This window comes from Perna viridis, chromosome 3 (genome assembly GCF_037379345.1).
Source record: "Perna viridis isolate PV_CMFRI_1.1 ecotype Kerala chromosome 3, ASM3737934v1, whole genome shotgun sequence".
In the NCBI taxonomy this organism is placed as follows: domain Eukaryota; kingdom Metazoa; phylum Mollusca; class Bivalvia; order Mytilida; family Mytilidae; genus Perna; species Perna viridis.
The window spans coordinates 52,180,768-52,199,413 of NC_142447.1; the positions used below are offsets into that span (position 1 = coordinate 52,180,768).

The 18,646-nt window shown below is 32.3% G+C and overlaps 1 protein-coding gene across 3 annotated transcripts in view; it reads left to right on the forward strand.

Annotated features, from left to right (window-relative positions):
- Positions 1–18,239, forward strand: part of LOC148622840 (uncharacterized) — a 44,017-nt gene extending 25,778 nt beyond the window's left edge. For 2 of the 3 annotated variants that reach the window (XM_088573089.1, XM_088573088.1), the window contains 3 exons: positions 4,881–4,950; positions 7,573–7,676; positions 16,900–18,239. In XM_088573089.1, the coding sequence (XP_088429215.1) occupies positions 4,927–4,950; positions 7,573–7,676; positions 16,900–17,293 (522 nt within the window). In that variant the 5' untranslated portion in view covers positions 4,881–4,926 and the 3' untranslated portion in view covers positions 17,294–18,239. Of the gene's footprint in view, positions 1–683; positions 880–4,880; positions 4,951–7,572; positions 7,677–16,899 lie in introns of those variants that run through there. The other variant, XM_088573090.1, reaches the window with a different exon arrangement.
- The last annotated feature ends 407 nt before the right edge of the window (positions 18,240–18,646 follow it).

Consider the following 18,646-nt stretch of genomic DNA (forward strand, 5'->3'; position numbering starts at 1 on the left):
CCCGACAAACAAACAAACAAATATATATTAAAGTAGAACATGTAGTTCATTAAGTTCCTTGTTTTCCTAACACATGTTCTTGTAAAAGAAGCAAAGAAGCAGTAAGTTCTCGAGGTGAATCAGTTCGTCATTTATGAATTTGTTTTTTTCTTCCCAATCTGGTCAAGCATCGGAAGCCCTGAAAATGATGTAAGTCATCTAAGAATATATATACACAGTTTTTATTCCTAATCTTGGTCGCAACATCCTTAACATATAGAAGGCTTCGGCTTTAGGAAACTTATCAGAACACTTCAATGCAACTCGGTAATTTGTCTACAAAATGAAAAGCTAAACATTTTTCGCTTAACAGTCTTCATATTGTTCACCATTTTGAAATTCTTAAAACACTTCGGAACATCTTTTAATTTACCTGAATGTTTAAGTCTTAGAAGTTTTGTATTTTTGCAGTGAAATTCTCATTAAACCGTATTTGTATTTTAGGAAGCGACTATATTAAATCTATGATTGTGTATGTTTATTTGGTATTTCTCATCAACGAATTGTTTCGAGTCCACCAATTGATTAGCTCCATAGCGGAGATCACTGTATTGTATTACAACCTGCTAATTCACGGGAACTAATTTCATCACCTTTATATCAATATTGCGGCAATATTTAACCCACTGGAGACAAAGTTTTTCATTTGTACACCAACTAACAATAGGCTACAAAGACGAGACTATATCGCCTGAAGCCGTAAAATACCCGCCAACGCAGGACATGTAGCAAGTAACTTGAGTATCTTTATATGGTTCCTGGATCTGTGTCCTATCTCACTAATAAGTTTCACCAATAACTTGGATACATTCAAATAATGTATGTTATAATTTGATAAAGGTAAGTTATTTTGTTAACTTTACTATAAAAAGGGAAATAAGTTTGAAATAAAGGAAATTGCAAAAAAAAAAGAAATTAAAATGTAAATGAAATTCAAATCTGACTACTCCATGCTTTCTTATGACTTATTCAATGTTGCTGCCTATTCTTCTATAAACGCAAAACGTTTGGTTCATAACAAATTGCCTTATACCTTTATATGTAAGATTTTAATGGAATAATGAGTGGTTCGTGTTCTATTTGAACAGACTGCTGCTATATTTAATCTATTTAAGTGCAATAAATATGCCCCCCAAAAAAATGTATTTTGTATGGTGGATCGTGATCCTTAATTGGTTTTCGATATATATTTGGTTATGTAATTATTTTAGATTTCTTATATAATAATGTTATGTTATATTTTAATCATTTTATCTATTAAGTTTGATTTTAAACATTGTATCAGTAAATTTCATCAACATTTCTGTAGGTAGAAACATTTCATATATGACAAAAATAAACAGGCGAAATAACTACATATTACAATTAGGAATAATATATAGGGCAAAGTTAAAAGATAATTATGAATTATGAATAATTCATAATCATTGAGGGCTGTTACAATAAGAAATATGGTCAATGCCTTAAAAAACCTTATCAGGTACATGCAACTTGAAACAAACAGTGCCACCAACACTAGGATGGTTTTGTTTACTTCAAGGTAACATAAAACACAACCAATCGATATTTAATAAATAATTTAAACATTGAGTACCACAAATAAGTATGCATTTTCTAAAATTGTGAGTACTTTAGTATATTTTACTAAATTATGGTTGTAAGTTCATTCTGATTTCGAACTTAGCTGAATAATTATTATTCGATTTTTTTTTAAATGACAAGAGAAAGTAGTAAAATATGTTTTTATGTCTTTCCAAACACACAAGAAAACCTTTGCTAGTTTATATCGGCCAATGCTTAAGTATAAGCTAATTATTAAGATTAACGAAAATTGTACTGCATGTACAGAATTATCTGAGTTACTGAATGATCATACATTTAGGGAGTTTTTATATCATTTATATGCTGAACTATGAAGAATACTTTTTTTGTAGTTCAATTCAGACAACAAAGCTACATGACTTATTCGTTGAAATTAAGACATTTTATATAATCTAGATGTGTAATAAAATTCCACTACATATTTACCTTCTGAGACCTTCATAATGTCATTTTTTATTGTTATTTTCCTCAGCAAATTACTGTATACATGTAATGATGAATCCTACTTTCGTTTTAATACAAAGCCCGAGTGTTCAGCGTTCATTTAGGAACAGCTAAAGGTGCAAAATATGATATAACATAATTACCGAGCTGATAAAAGCTAGGCAATAGTCAACGTGAAGTCCGTATATTAAATTGCAATATTAAAGAAAGAACCGGAAAGTTTGATACCACCGCAGTTGCAAATGGTCCCGAGTTGGTACAGGCTGGTGGGTTAAACCAGGTTTTATAGCATGCTTTACTCATATAATTATAATTTATAATCATTATTATCGTAAACGGGCAGCATATAATTGCCTCCAGTCAAAGTCGGAAAAACAGTAGGAAAAATAGTACAAAAGATGTTAACAATAAATAAATGAAAGTAAAGGAGCTAAATACAATTGGAATAAAGTAATTCCAGAAAATACCAGCTTGTATCAAATATCTTAATCTTAACATCTGCAAGCCAAATACCGAAGCGTGAACGATGGACAATTCAAATACGTCAAAAAGTTTATGTGACAATACACATGGTCTACTGAGAAAGTCCTTGTAACAATTACAAGCTCAACTGTGAATGTATATTCCTTAGCATTGAGATGTATATATATATATATATATATATATATATATATATATATATATATTGCCACTACGAAAGGGGAAGTACTAGTATACAATTGGGAAGTCAAAATCATCACGTTTGTCATAAAGATTTCAAGCGTCCTGTATTGTCAATGTTAAGGTCTAAGAAGGTGTGTATCAGTTTTCTCTTTGATTTCAAGTTCCTTTGGGCAGATTATATGTAGATATAAGTCCTTAAACTAGTATTATTCAGATATAATACATCATCTTTAAAACGGACATTTAAATTGAAGGACAGGGCCACTCGGTTCTTTTTTTTCCGGAATGTCCTTGCAAATTTCTGACTTGGATAAGATAAAGATCACCAGACATGAGTAGTCTGAGATTAACTCAATAACTTCCACTACGGATAGAACATACAATGCCTGACCTTGATCTCATTAGGCATCCCAAAAGCTATGAAAAAATCGGTTTTGTTAATTTTTTTAACAAGTTATCAGAAAGATAATGCAATTTAAGTGTAATTCTGGTCAGAAAATCTCCAGTTAGACACTTCGCATCCTGGTGCAGATAATTGTGCATTGACGAAACTTAACTGACATAACTATACCAAGTTTTTATTAAGAAAATTCTGAGACGTTCTCCTGAATCAAAGCCTTTATTGATAAAATTCTTTAAAAAAATATTTGTCGTATAGATAAGTTCACCAATTTATTTTTTTCTTTTCAAAATGACTTATACAATCAGATAGTAATTTAAGTAGTGGTCTTTATGAACATCAGGCAGAAAGTGCTTCATGCATATCAAAAACCGAACAAATTCACTTATATTTCTTATTCAGAATCAGTTACAAACCACATAACCAGTCACAGTTTTTCAATTGGGTGTTGCGCTTTTGAAAAAAAAATATAGATTGTACATGAAACAAGCACTTTGCAAGTTATCGTTCTTGATTTTGTTCAGTTTCGTTGATTTTCCTGGGAGATAAATGTATGATTTTTTTTCAAAAGTACAGATCTGAATATGGAAAATTCAACTGTTATGTAAAATATAGCATATGTAAATTGAAAAAGCATTGTTTATTCGGTGGGCTTTCCTTCTCCGTGAATTACTTCAATATGAACAGTGTCTGAATTTTGTATGGACTGGTACATAAATGATCTCACGACATTTCATAGCACCAGCCCGTGATATTTTATTTATTTATTTATTTTTTTTTTTACGATGATCCTATGCATTCAAAATAATGATTTAAATCGAAAATAGAAGAATATTTATCAAATTTGTAAGAATGGAGTATAGTCTGTCAGAAGTTGTTTTTTATATAAAATATTGACTTACTAGTATTTTGCAAAACCATGTGTTTGAAGAAATTGTAATGATTTATTTTTAATTTCATTGTTTAGTTGCAATATATAATTAGAGTACATATATAGTGCAAAGTAAATTTGATCCCCCCCTTTTGTCACAAGCAATTCATAAATCAACATCATACTGTCTACCTTGTTTCGTTCAGGTAACTTATAAATTGTTTGTTCTGTATTGTCTTCGTTTTTTTGTTGTAGCTCTTGTTCATTTATTTATTTATTTATTTTTGCTTTACTGCCATCGATTAAAATGTCCTTTCTTATACAAATAGCATCGATTAAAATGTATCTTCTTATAAAGTTGAAACAACCAGATTTATTGAAGTGGTGTTCAATTTTCTTTTATTATGATATTCTTTTCATAAAAAATAATCATTAACTGAAAATTACCTTCTTTCTTCGACGGTTTTCAACATTGTCAAGTAAACCAACTTCAGACAGGCATGCAAGTTTTTATAAATTAAATATTTCAAAAACATATCATGTTGGAATATTTATCTTGTTGAATTGTTTAAAAAAAAAAAGAGGAAATTCCTTAAACAAACAAACAGTGCGTAAAACCTGTTAGCTTTTTATTTTCGATCGCCGGACCTGAATGTTGTACATTCGACCTTATTCCAGCGGTAAACTGATGTTAAAAACCAAAGTTTAAACGATACTTAGTTGAGTAAGATTAATAATACATTTCTTTGACAAAATAATTGACGCATTCACAAGTTACGAAGAGCTTGGGTCGAGAAAATTATCCATTACATCACTTATTTGTCTTCTATTTATATATTAATATGATTCAATTTTTTATAGGATTCTAGCAGACAACTCTCTCTTTACCATTGCCAATGATCGAACTATGCACATACTCACATTTATATGGGTAAGATACATTTTTGTATGGATGTTGTATTACGCATCGCAAATGTAAAGGCTTTTCTTTCTTATCCAACCATATTTGCTTAACAATATATATCTATATAGGTCTGAAAAATCCCAACGATGTTAGAACTGTCAAATTTGCGATGCAAATTTTTGGTCGTTCCCTCCGCGGGACTCGAACTTGTACCGCTGTGACATCTATGGCAACACCGCCTGCACTAAGTCCAGCGCCCTTGACCACTAAGCCAGCTAGGCTATATAAAAATATAGCTTTCGCTGGCCGGGTTATTCCTCCTCATAGGATTAATCTAGGGTTGTAACTAAGTACACGATATATGGTAGTACGAGACAGCTCATTTAGATGTTATTATGTAGGATTGAGGATCAAATTAATGATGCATGTCACAACAAATCAATATTATACAACGTCTCAGAATGTGACGACTATTCGCTACACTGCTCCATCGGATCAAATTGGTACAGGGAAGATATGTAAAGGTATAGAAAGGTCTGAAAAATTCCAGCGATGTTCGAACTGTCGAGGGAACGACCAAAAATTTGCATCGCAAATTTGACAGTTCTAACATCGTTGGGAATTTTTCAGACCTTTCTATACGTTTACATATCTTCCCTGTATTAATTTGATCCGATGGAGCAGTGTAGCAAATAGAGTCGTCACATTCTGAGACGTTGTATATATGTATATGTTGTAAATGCCAATATAGGCTTTTGTAGCCAAGAGTAAACCATGGAACCAAGATTCTAGAGTAAAATCAAAAGAATGTAATACAAGGACAAATACGGGTAACGACCAACGGGATACAATATAACAACAGATGGATAGGATAAATCGTTCCGCCTTCGTTGAAATACTAACACTTACATAGCCTCTATGTAGAGCAAAACAAAAGTTAGTCAAGACAATGGAAAAGATTGCGTGCTGTAGAAACGCTTTAGGTTATCTATTAAAATGAAGACGGTACTAATTCAGGACTAGTCATGTAACCGTCGGTAAATTTAGGATTTTGGCATTATATAGAACAAAAACAAAATACAAGAAAGTAACAATCAATTATCATAAAGACCAGCAAAACGAATAAAGAAACACAAAGAGTATATTTCATCTGACTTTTTTTTTATTTTTCACGTATTCATTCTTGTCGAGGTCTGAAATAGAATTTGTGTGTATATGAAGTAAACTTGAAGGTGAGAGTATTGAGACGTTACACTACCTTAATTCTGTCTCCATGGTTGTTGACTTCTATCTTCGTTTATCATATTATTACACCTCTAATTTTATCATTCCTCTTTCTCATCGTGATTCTTGGGCTATTATACATGTATAAATCGTCATCTCTAAACAATGAGGTAAGAATTCCTCTCTTTCTGTGTAAAAAAACGACTTGGACTAAATTTGTGTTGTCTAAGTCGCTTTATAATTGCATTTCTTTGGGTTTCACTTAATTAAGTACTTTGAAAACGTCTGTTGATTCTCGATTACAATTTAAGTATTTTCCCTACTTGAAATGTAGACAATTCTTATTTGTATGTGATGTTGAGGCAAATGAAATACGTTGTTGAAGATATCCAATTATCGATATGAAAGATTTCAATGGCTAAACTTCTTTTCAAATACAATCTAAAAAGAAATGAAACCTCATCATACTTTCTCGGGTCCTTAGGGTCAATTGAACTAGTTAAGCAGTAAAGTCTATTAATTTTCTTACATTAAACTTCTGGGTTAGTTCTCCAATATTCGCAAAGTGAAATCCTAAAGGGTACATTAAATGTGTATTGTCTTGAAATGAACATTTAAGTCCTTGTTTCAGTTGACTACTGAAATCTTGAACTTAATATCATCACTATTGTAATCTCCCTAGACAAGAATAGTAGTACAGTCCCTATAAATATCATCGTTGTTCATTTTTAATCCAAGGTTGATCGATCTGACTTTACAAATATGACTCAAGTTAATATTGTCAAGCAAATCATTCCTTAAAATTAATGTTTGTTTCAAAATTGCGATGCATGCATGGTTTCGGGAACACTAGACTAGTTCATTAGCGTTGTTGACTTGATACATTTTCGTAGTTTTCCTTTCCTCTTTTGTCTACCCCGGACTTGATTTTTATGACCAACTCGGCGTGTGTTTCTAGAAAAGCAGAGGACGCTTACCCTACCGGTGCACCTGGTCCATGCTCCAAGTTTTTAGCGCAGTCCGAGTTGTTCATTTGCTTGTGTTACTTTGTGTGTATGATTTTAGTTACTTAATGTTCTTTGTTGTGTATGTCTGTTTTCCATGTGTGGTCTTTGTCCTTGGATTACATTCATTTGATTACCGCTGTAACCTTGGTTCCCCTTGATTACTGTTTTATTAAAAGACTTTTCAAAGTCATTGGGCAATTAAGGTTTTATTTTTGTTAGAAGAGAACACCATTGTGTATCCAATATCAGTTAAAATTATGTCGAGTTTGTTCTTTTATCCCTTCTCAATGATCTGTCCCCCCACCCCCAAAAAAAAGACATTATTATATTTAATTGATAGTCGTTCTTATTTCACAATCTCCCTCTTTTAATGTCAATATTGAAAAGTTTTTCACTATAAAGTAAATTAATTTTGCAGGTTATACTTTCAACATTGCCCTTAATGAGCCGTGGTAGAGTAGATTCAAGATCTGACATTAACAGACACACAAACTTACTTACAGCAATACTTTGGGAAGAAAGGTAAGACTTGAAGTTAAAAAGTAATGGGTGAACTACAGAAAAAAATTGTGAACTGACATTTGCAGAATGAAAAACAATGAGTAAAGACCTTTGGAAAAATGGATGCAAATGAAGGTTCATAACAAAATTATCGAACTTATAAAATCTGTACACTAGTCAAATGGAGTAGTCAAATGAAAATTCCGTATATAAAATGGCAATATCGCGGTAAAGACAATTGGAAACTTCCGCAATGCTCCAAAAATGAAACAGGCATTACTGATAGGATCGATGGGTTAAACCAGGATTTATAGCGGGACTTGAATTTGTACCGCTGTGACATTTATGGCAACACCGCCTGCACAAAGTCCAGCGCCCTAGACCACTCGGCCATTTTCCCGCGGAGGGAACGACCAAAAATTTGACAGTTGTAGGGAATTTTTCAGACTCTATATCGATTTGATCCGATGGACCAGTGTAGCGAATAGAATCGTCACATTCTGAGATGTTTGTATGTATGTGTATGTAAATAACAAAGGTTTTTTTTTATCAAAATTAAAAATAAAAATTAACTGTGAAAAACAATTAAAAAAAAGGTCAAAATTTAGTAGTACGTCGTATTGATGTATAGCATGTAGTGCAGTACCAGCCTTAGATCAAGACCTATTTAGACGTTTATTTAATTTATTGTTATGTTTCGCATCGTTTTTAACGATCCATCACCCCGTAAAAGTGATTGCTGACTTTTATTTAGACGAATATATGTATATAAACGTCTAAATATATTTAACATCACCAAAAGATGGTAAAATTTGCATTGAATATTTCGGATAACTGATATCCTTCTTCAGCATAAAACTCATATATATAAATATGAGACTCGGAACTGCGATGATTAGACATGATTGTTTTCTGCCAATAGCATAGCATAAATGCGTTTGCCACTACGAGGAGGTGCGGTTTTGTACTTCGCTGAAATGCTTTGACTATCGTGTAGATTTTTTTCCGTTGATACCGTAAATATACGATTATCTTGAAATTCTACCGATATGATATTAGTCTACATGCAATCAGAAAAAAAATGCTTTCATTTTGTTCGTATTTCCAACTATCGAGGAAATTATAAAAACAAATTTAATTTTTCTCCATTTTTTTTCCTACACCCAGTTGAAAATTGAATAAAACTGGCAGTCTCTTAGAAGGACGAGTACTCTTTAATATGAAAATATTTCTTGACTAGCTTAGCTATAGAATGGTTGTGGATAGCTTTAAGATTTCTGTATTAGCGTATAAACTACATGTACTACATAAAAAAACTGACCTATAGTACCTGTAGAATCTGCAAATACAAATGTAATGTAGTATAAGACGGTGCTTTTTTCTGCATGTGTGTCATCATATACACTACTGCTAAGGTTATCGAAGAATGATTGATGCTACAGAGGTCTTACTAGATTTGATGGATTAACGGACTATACGTAATATGAAGAGAAACGTGCCAGTCTAGTCTACCGGAACTTCGACATTCTATTACAGTTTTAACTTGTATATTACAGTTTCTATTTCGCCTTTCAACTATAGAATACGCTGCATGATTCGTTGTGTAATCATGTCTTACTTTCAAAAGGTAAAATTCCATGATATCAAATTTATAAAAAAGCAATATTTTTTCGATTTTTAATACAATTATACATGTAACAAAGTTGTCCCGGTAAATCTTTTAATTATATCTGTTATAGTTTTCATGATGCATGAAATACGACTTTCAGTATCCGCTATCTTTTTTAACCTATAGCTACAGTTTGTTTCTCGAATTACCTCGAGTGTCGTAGCGTATCTTTTAAGTTTTGATACTGCATTAAATACATGTACTGTTAACACTCAATAATTACAATGATGCATGCTACGTTTGTTAATACAGCAACAATATACTAGCTACTTTCATGACTTGCCTTTCAGTTTGTTAGTTTTCTCTGTAACATTGTACGCGCTTATGCACATAAAATTTCGTGGGGACGTTAGTGTACCAACGCGCTTCTGCACCGTTGCGTTAAACATCAAACGTACTTCAGCGTTGACCATCGCACTTCCGAGTCCTACATACATATATATATCTCTCTCAAGACTAAGCTATACCCTAATTCTAGAATTGATGCAAGGTTGCAAATTTGCGATGTAAATTTGGTCACTCCCTCGGCGGGATTCGAACCCCTTCTCTGATATCTATGGCAAGGCAACATCGCCAAACGCTCTAGACCACTCGTCCAACTAGGCTATGTAAAATTATAGCTTTCGTTAACCAAGTGATACTTCCTCGTAAGTGAATCTAGAGAGCGAACATTTGCACATGATGTGACTGAACAGGACAACCTCTGATGGTATCGGCCAAGATACATAGTATGCACGACAAGGATCAACAAAGAATGCTAATACAAGGATGCATGTATATATATATATAATCAACTCTAAGCTACACCCCAACTCGATCTAGAATCGATGCAAGGTTGCAAATTTGCGATGAATAAATATATATAAACATTTGAGGTAGAAGTAAAACAAAAATGTTTAAGCAGAATGTTTTTTCCCAATGGAATCGTCTGTTGAAGCAATAGGCGAATATTAATGGTAAACAATATCCGTGTCTTGAAAAAAAAACAGCAAAACAAACAAGAATATTTACTGAATGCAGAACTGAACACGACGCCTTACATGTACATGTATGTCTAATAAATCAATCTTTGCAGGATAAAAATAGATATGTATCTTTAACATGCCATCTTCAGCGATTATCTTTATTATAAGCAGCTAAAAGTTTTATAAATAGACGCAGATCTGTCATTATAAAATGTTGTCTGATATTTGTTTAGTTCTGTATGACACGTACTTCCTTCGAGTACTTGTGTCCAAAGATTTTAATGGTATCCATAGCACGACATTGCGTGTGGTTTTTCGCCTACTTTCGTGCTCTCCATTCTTTAATATAATTTGAAAACTTGAAACCAACTCCTTTAAAGAGTAACTGTATAATAGTAGAATTAAAAATATCTATGTTTATTGTTCCCTTATAGATAAAAGATAGACTCGTGAAAGGTTGACAGTAATATGTGTCTATAGATTTAGTACTGTCATGACCTTGATTTGTATTATAGTTTATCTTACCTAAACAGAAACGACCTCCTAATCAACTTTACTTTCTTGCACATGTAAAATAAAAATGTTCAAAGTACTTATTTCATTGTATCTTATTTTTACCATCTGATTTAAGTTTAATCCATCATTTCTATCGAAAATGTTCGTACTAAGTCAGAACCATTGTGGTGGTTTCCAACTTTCCGGTTATTTACCCTGGTATTGCCCTTTGTTACACGGACTTTCCTTTTGACTATTGCCTAGGTTTGATCAGAACGGTAATTTTCTTATTACCCTTCATTTAAAGTAAGTTTCCCAATTCGGTGAAAATTTTCCGACCCTACCCACCTCTCCCATTTCCAGTGGCAATCAAAATTTGTCGACCCCATTGCCCTTGTGTCCCATCTCTTTTTCATTTCATCATTATTTCATTTTCATGTTATCATCAATTTCATGTTCATCGTCTGAATATAGCTGAAATATTGCTGCTCGGACGTTAAACCCCAACAAACAAACAAACCAATTCGGTGTAATTTTCTGTGTTGTTCATTTTGGCTGAAACTTTTTTCATTGCATAGCTCACGATTATTTCAAAGATTTTTAACCTTTTAGAACCGAAAGTTTATCCCCGCCCTACCCTGTTTTCAAACAGAATATCAGTATTAAGTATACATGTTAAGAGCAAATTGGAATCCAGAGGGATCCGGAATTCTCCTAGGGCAAAGGAAAATTCTAATTTCTTTTAGGACAAAGTTGAACTCCAATTTGCCCTGGATCTTAACCAGTGCAAATCAGAATTTATCCTAAGAGAAATTAAAATATCTGTTTTCATGATTTTATGTCAGTTACATAGTCATATGAAAGATTTTTGTGTATTTCATCTAATGGTTTTAAACCAATTATCTCATACTGTAAACCATTTGACTTAATCCTTTGAATAAAGATCAAAAGTGTTGCTCACATATTTACCTAAATCACAACTAAAATGAAACTTGACATGTATAAAAAAAAAAATTGTTCTACGAAGAATAAGAAAGAGAAAAGATTGTTTTTGTTTTCTGGAACAAAGTACAAGGCTTGGACACAATGTCATTCGAGATAGTGCTACTGTCGAGTATATGCAAGAAGCTAAACGCCGCCGTATTCGTCACGAAACAGAACCACTAGTTATAAAAAAAACAGTCTACGCTGTTGGAAATACTGTGGGTATTAAAATTCACACAGTTGCACGGTCAAATATGGATTCCAATATTCCTCCTTGTAAAATTCTGGATATCAAGATCATCAACGATTCCAAATCCGTATAAGATATTTTCAAAATATGGTATTTTGAAAAGTTATTACTCAGAAGGTGACCTTTTTGACTTAAGGACAGTATGTTTCTCAGGATTAAATACAGTTGATCCCAAGTCATTAGATGAAATAACGCCCATTCAAGCATGTAAAAAAGACTGCCAGCCTGCATCTGTTTGCAGCTGTAACAGAAAACGTCTTACCTTAAAAGGATCATGCTGAAGGTCCAAATCACTTGCTCCAAAAAATGTCACAAACAACAAAATCTGTTGTAATAAATGAGATGTAAATGTTCTGATATTTTATTGTTTTGCATTTTCAGAATAAAATTTCGTAGTTTGGTGTAATAAATTACAGTTCATTGAATATAATATGTATAAACATATTCAACATTTGCATTAACCATAAGCATATTTCACTTTCAGAATGTTCAGTAATATCCGGAATCCCCCTGATCTTTAAATCTAATGTAATTCCAGATCCAACTAAACTTTAGTAGGATTTGGAATCCTCTCAAGACAAATGGAGATATCTAAATTTGTCCTAGGAAAAACTTGAATTCTAATTTATACTGGTTGAATTCCAGGGCAAATTGGAATTTCAATTTGTCGTAGGAGAAATTAGAATTCCAATCTGCCCTTGGCGGATTCAGGATCCTACTGGATTCAAATTCGCCCTGTAACAAACATGTTTTAAATTCTAATTGGCCTGCTGTTTGTTCTTTTTTTTCTTCTTCGCCGTTGAGATTGATAATGTGTTCTTTATTTGTGTTACAAATAAGGATTTTTTTCTCTAAATTAAGATATATAATGTATGTGCACTTTTTTTTAGAATTACAATTGGAATAAATTTATAAAGAAGCTCTGATACTGTTTCATTTTTCTTTAAAATACATGTAAATAATAAAATTCATTCCCATTTTCCTGCTTACAAAGATGATATATTCTCTGTTCTGCCTGTCTGTTTCTATGGGTATACAGTAGATAGAAAAAAACATATTGCAGTTTGTATATCGAATGATTTGACAGAACTATCACTAAAACTTTTATTGATAGTTAGGTAAAGTTGACGTCCGTTTTATTTATTTTTTTTTTGTTTTTTGTTTTTTAATTCTTGACTTTAAATATATATTTCCTTTCCTTTTTTCTCGTTTTTGTTTGTTTGATTGTTTGATTTGTAACTGTTTAGGTGTATTTCTATTGATATTGAATAAAGAGATTAAAGATGCGTTGTCTTAATTTGTTTACATGTGTTCATTTAAAAAAAGATTTTGACATATGCGCAAAGCTTCAGAAAAAAGGGAAAAATACATTTGTTAATTAACCAAAACCATTTTAGTATGATATGTTAGAAAAGTTGCCTTTTCTGTTCATGACTGTAGCATATCTAAGATTTAAAAGATACGTTTTATCTATAGGTCGCTTCACCTAAGAGCGGTCATGCAGTGGCTGTCAAATTTCCGGTTTATTTGTGATAGTAATGTTGTGTGAGAAAGCGCTATAAATCTCAGGTTTTGTTTAAAAGTGCTCCGTAAAAATTGCTTGGTAGCGTTGGAGGGGCAACTGGGATTTAATATATCTTTGATCATGTTCGGTTTGTGTTATAAATCCGGCTCTCAATATTTCATTCTGTTTTCCAATTACTATATAATTCGCACCTAGTGACGTATTTTGTATTGATATAAGTTGTAATTGTCATTATTAAAATCACAGTGAACCAACAAAATTGTAATTAGCCAATAAAGGCACGTGTGACAACAAAGCCAGTTGTTATATTTACCCCAATATTTTCTTACAGTTTGTTCAGTATACGTCAAACAGAGGGTTCAGAATTCATGTTATATTACATCTAAATAGCCTTAAATGTAATAACTATACTCCATCTGAAATCTAATAATTAATAACAATGTTTGTTCTGTACCCTCCTGTTTATATGAATGAACCAATATCAGATAATAAATAGTCGTTTGTTAGTATCTATTATTTATATTATACGAACCGCTTTCATTTTAAAAATCACAATCAGGAAAAGTATATGCAACCACGTCGCACTGTCAAGCGTCAAATACTTGCCAGTCTGTGGATGTTAAGGATCATGAACCAGTAATAAACTTTTTGTTACTTCAAGCAACAAAACTGCAACTATCACACACAAACCGAGCATTCGTGTGAAGTAGACAATTTTTTGTTATGAGTTCGACATTTTGCAGAAATTTTCATCCAATCAAAGACGCACAGCCTGTTTTATCCTTTTTTAATATAAAAAAAACTAATTAGTGTCTATATAATGACATAAAGAGGGCAGTTATGACTTTTTGGGATGATGATCCATTGGATTGAGTAAGAATGCAACTACATGTATACATGATCAAACTTGAAATGACGGTTAATTTTATAATAAAAGCAAAATAGAGTTATCGAGAAAAATATTGCGTTAAGGAAATGTGTGTATGATATAAAAGGCTTTTCTCACAGACAGAGTGACCGGCCAGACTGTAACCTACCTCTCACAAATTAATGTAAAAATAGCTAGTTAATTAACGCTGAGCATTTAATCCCTACACTACAGTGGTACTTAAGAAACCTTAAAAAGTTAATGAAGATTTTTTTACGTTATTGTCCTCTCTTTTTTTAACTCATTTGGCCGAAGGCCATGTGAGCTATTGCCATCACTTAGCGTCCGTCGTGAACAATTTTCCAAAACTCTTCTCCTCTGACACTACTTGACCAATCAGAACTAAACTTGGTATGAATATTCCTTAAGGTATCCTGCATAAAACCAATTTGGGGATTTTTGATCCATTGAAAAACATGGCTGCTGTTACTAAAAATGGAACATAGGGGTCAGACAGCAGTTTTTTTTAATATATCTCAAAAACCATTAGGTTTAGCCAAATTCTGATATGATGAGATCTATCTGTGGTCAAATTTTCAGTTTAATCTGTGAAGCCATGTTGAGTTATGGCCGTTTTTCGAATTTTTTGGCTATTTTTCATGTTATTTCTTTCAAAAATCTTCTCTGAGACTACTAGACAAATTGAAACCCAAATTGGTGTGAATTTCCTTGGGGTATCCTGTATAAAACAAATGTGGGGATTTTCGATCCATTGAAAAACATGGCTGCTGTTACTAAAAATAGAACATAGGGGTCAGACAGCAGCTTTTCGCATATTTCTCCGAAACCGTTATGTTTAGCCAACTTCTGACATATGTAAATGTGTTCAGCGCGAAAAGATCTATCTGTGGTCAAAATTTCATTTTAATCTGTGAAGTCATATTGGAGTTATTGCCTTTTTTCGACGTTTTTTTTCTATTTTTAATGCTAATTCTTTCAAAAGTCTTCTCCTCTTAAACTACTCGACCAATTGGAACCAAACTTGGTGTGAAATTTTTGATCCATCGAAAAACATGGCTGCTGTTACTAAAAAAATAATATAGGGGTCAGACTAGTTTTTCGATTATTATATCTCCAAAATCCTTAGGTTTAGCCAAATTCTTTCAATTACTGAAATGATCCTTATCATAAGGCTTACAAAAGTCTCCGGGGATCAAAGTTGTCAGACGACTCCTTGTAAGAGTTGTTGCCCTTGAAAGACGAAAAATGTCAGTTTTTATTAAGTTTTCAGTCAATATCTTGAAAACTATAATAGATAGAAAGAAACTTTCAATTGATGAAATGATCCTTATGATAAGTCCTTCCAAATTCTTCTTGGGTCAAAATATTTGGACAACTCTTTGTTAAATTTTATGCCCTTGAAAGAAAAATTTAACAAGGTGAGCGAATTAGGCTCAATGGAGCCTCTTGTTTTCTTTCTTTTTTTTTCTTTTTGTTTCTGTTTGTTTTGTTTTGTTTTTTTTTGGTTTAATATCTTTTTTATTTACTGGATTAGTCTGAAAAAAAAAACAACAACAAAAAACTAAAACCACCCTACACTCTTACCGTGCGGGAGCCTATTTCTGCTATCTATTGGTCATTGATTTATTTTTTCGTACATGTACTGTTTTTATTCATAAGAAGAATAAATAGTCTATAATATGAAAATGAAGTTCCAATGGAAACGGCATTATGAATGAACGTGGTTAGGTCATATATGTGTACACAACAATTTAATTAAGTCATTTTCTATACATTTAATCATATTAAAATCAAATAAAGCATTTCAATCAAATAGTGTACAATCCACAAGTAAGCATGTTCATTTGCAATAGGTTACAACTTGCTGCAGATATAACTGTTCATCATTATGTTCACGATCCCAATTTTTCTTTGCGTCTTCCTACGAACAAATAAATACATTATGATTTGGTGGCCATTTATGGCACATGCATTTTGTAATTGTTGACACTAATGAATGAAAATTGGACGATTTTGCTAATAAAAAAAAGTAAAATGCATCTACCTCCGTTATGGAAGACATAGTATTTTTTCATTAATATTAATTTATCAATTTATTCCAATAATAGTAAAATTGTACCGACCTTCCGAGGGATTCTTCGTCAAAGTTGATTACGACCCTTAACATCTTTCTTCACGATCATGTTTTCCAAACAAGAAATCAGTTATCAACATGTTCACATCATTTTCTCGCTTGGTAGTGTAATTTATCAACAAAATTGATAACTTAATGAATTACTAATTAAATTACTTTTTAATTTCTAAAGCTGAATACTCAATGATTATTATAAAATGTGCATTAAAAAGCAACCACGCAATATTCTCTTTTAGTAAATGCATTCACATGTAGAAATGTAATTCCAATATATTTATACGTTAACCAGTGACCCGTAAATATTTTCATTTGTTGACGTGTTTCTTTTTGCAGGCAGTTTGAAGATATAGAGAAAAGGGCTTACGATTCACTAGAAACTTATACACATTTGTCGCCTTGTTGTCCGACCGTAAAACGTAGAATAGCTCCACGAGGTGGTTTGTCCAGGGAAGGAAAATTACTGGAACTTTATCGTGATGTGAATGCTGTTCAGAGATTTTATGAAACAATATGTCACCCAGCTGTAGCTGATCTGCCTTGTAGATTTATAGACCACTCGCTCTACAGATCAAAATGTGTCCAGAATTATACTTACATGTACGCTATAGTAAAAGACTTCAATGTTACCGAACCGTATAGGGTGGATTATATGCGTGTAAAATCCGGTTGTACGTGTAAAGTGGAAGAACCCAGATCAGATTTTATACGAGTTTCTGGAACCAAGTAATATTTTATTTGGAAAGTATTAAAATTCTTACTATTTAGCTGGTGATAAGAATTCGTGTTATATAATAAGGACCCTCTATTAAATGATTTCTATTTTATCAAATTAAAAAATAAGGTTTGAAGTCTCTATTCTCTTGCTGGTCATGTAGAATTTTAAGGCTTTTAACTTGCTGAGTTGATGCGTATTGTATTTTATGTACATGTTTGTAACGATGAACTTGGCTGTGGACATAATCTCTCTCCAAACATGAAGACGTTCCAATCGATCTACAGATGGATAAACTTTATTCGTTGACTTCGATTTTTTTTTCTCGTCGAAACATTTTGCCAACAAGCACAAGATGTTCTTAAATCTGAAAACTCCGTCAGAAAATTCTGTTGTAATTAACTAATGTTACATTACTTTTTACATTTACAGCTATAAATCGAGCATACGAACTTTGAAAACTATAAATAAGAAATATTTGTTACAGTTGGAAAGAGTCAAGAGATCCTTCGAAATTCTTTAATGTCCAGATGGTTCTTATTAAGTTCATATCTAATTTTTGAATATTTGAAATGAATAATAATTTGCAGCATTCACTACCTGGTTATTGACTAGAACTACTATGCTGCATCGAAACGGATTTTGTTCAAGTTTAAAAAGTACACCAATTTTTTTTAAAATGAAATTAATTCTTAAATAATTACAAATCAAATGCATCTAGATTTAAGAAAAATAAATATTGCCCCAAGTGAACCCTGGTTATATCCTTGCCACGAACTAATTTTTTAAAGAAATTGCTTGTTGCTTTATTCAAGTTTACTTGATGTTTTCTGCTATTTCCAACACAATATGCTCGACTACGGTTGCGTTCATCTTACAAATGCTTCCAGCTCAGTCACTGAAATATTACTTTATTGCTGTCAATTCATTGTTGATCTTTGAATAAAAACACGCAAAGTTAGTTGTTATCTTTCGCTTTCACAATCCGACATCCTATTTTTAACGAATGTTATCACATCCTAAAAGGTCAGTTACACTTGAATTTCTCGGTGTAAACTGTTTATCAACTTTAAATGATAATATAATGGTAAGTATTTTTTTAAAACACGATAACTGATTGATTTGTATTGTTTTGCTTTATTCATACAACAAAATGAAGAATTCCTCACTTATTGACCTCTGATTAGAACTCTGGAGGAAAGATAGGTTACCGATCTAATACAAAACAACTCAAAATATTCTCTCTCTCTCTCTCTCCATTATTCCAATATTAGTAATATATGCAAGTCCAGAGAAACTAATGATAATCATAGTACTATGTGACGTCGAACCTCGAAAGTCCAAAGCGAAGCAATGCCATCTCAGGAA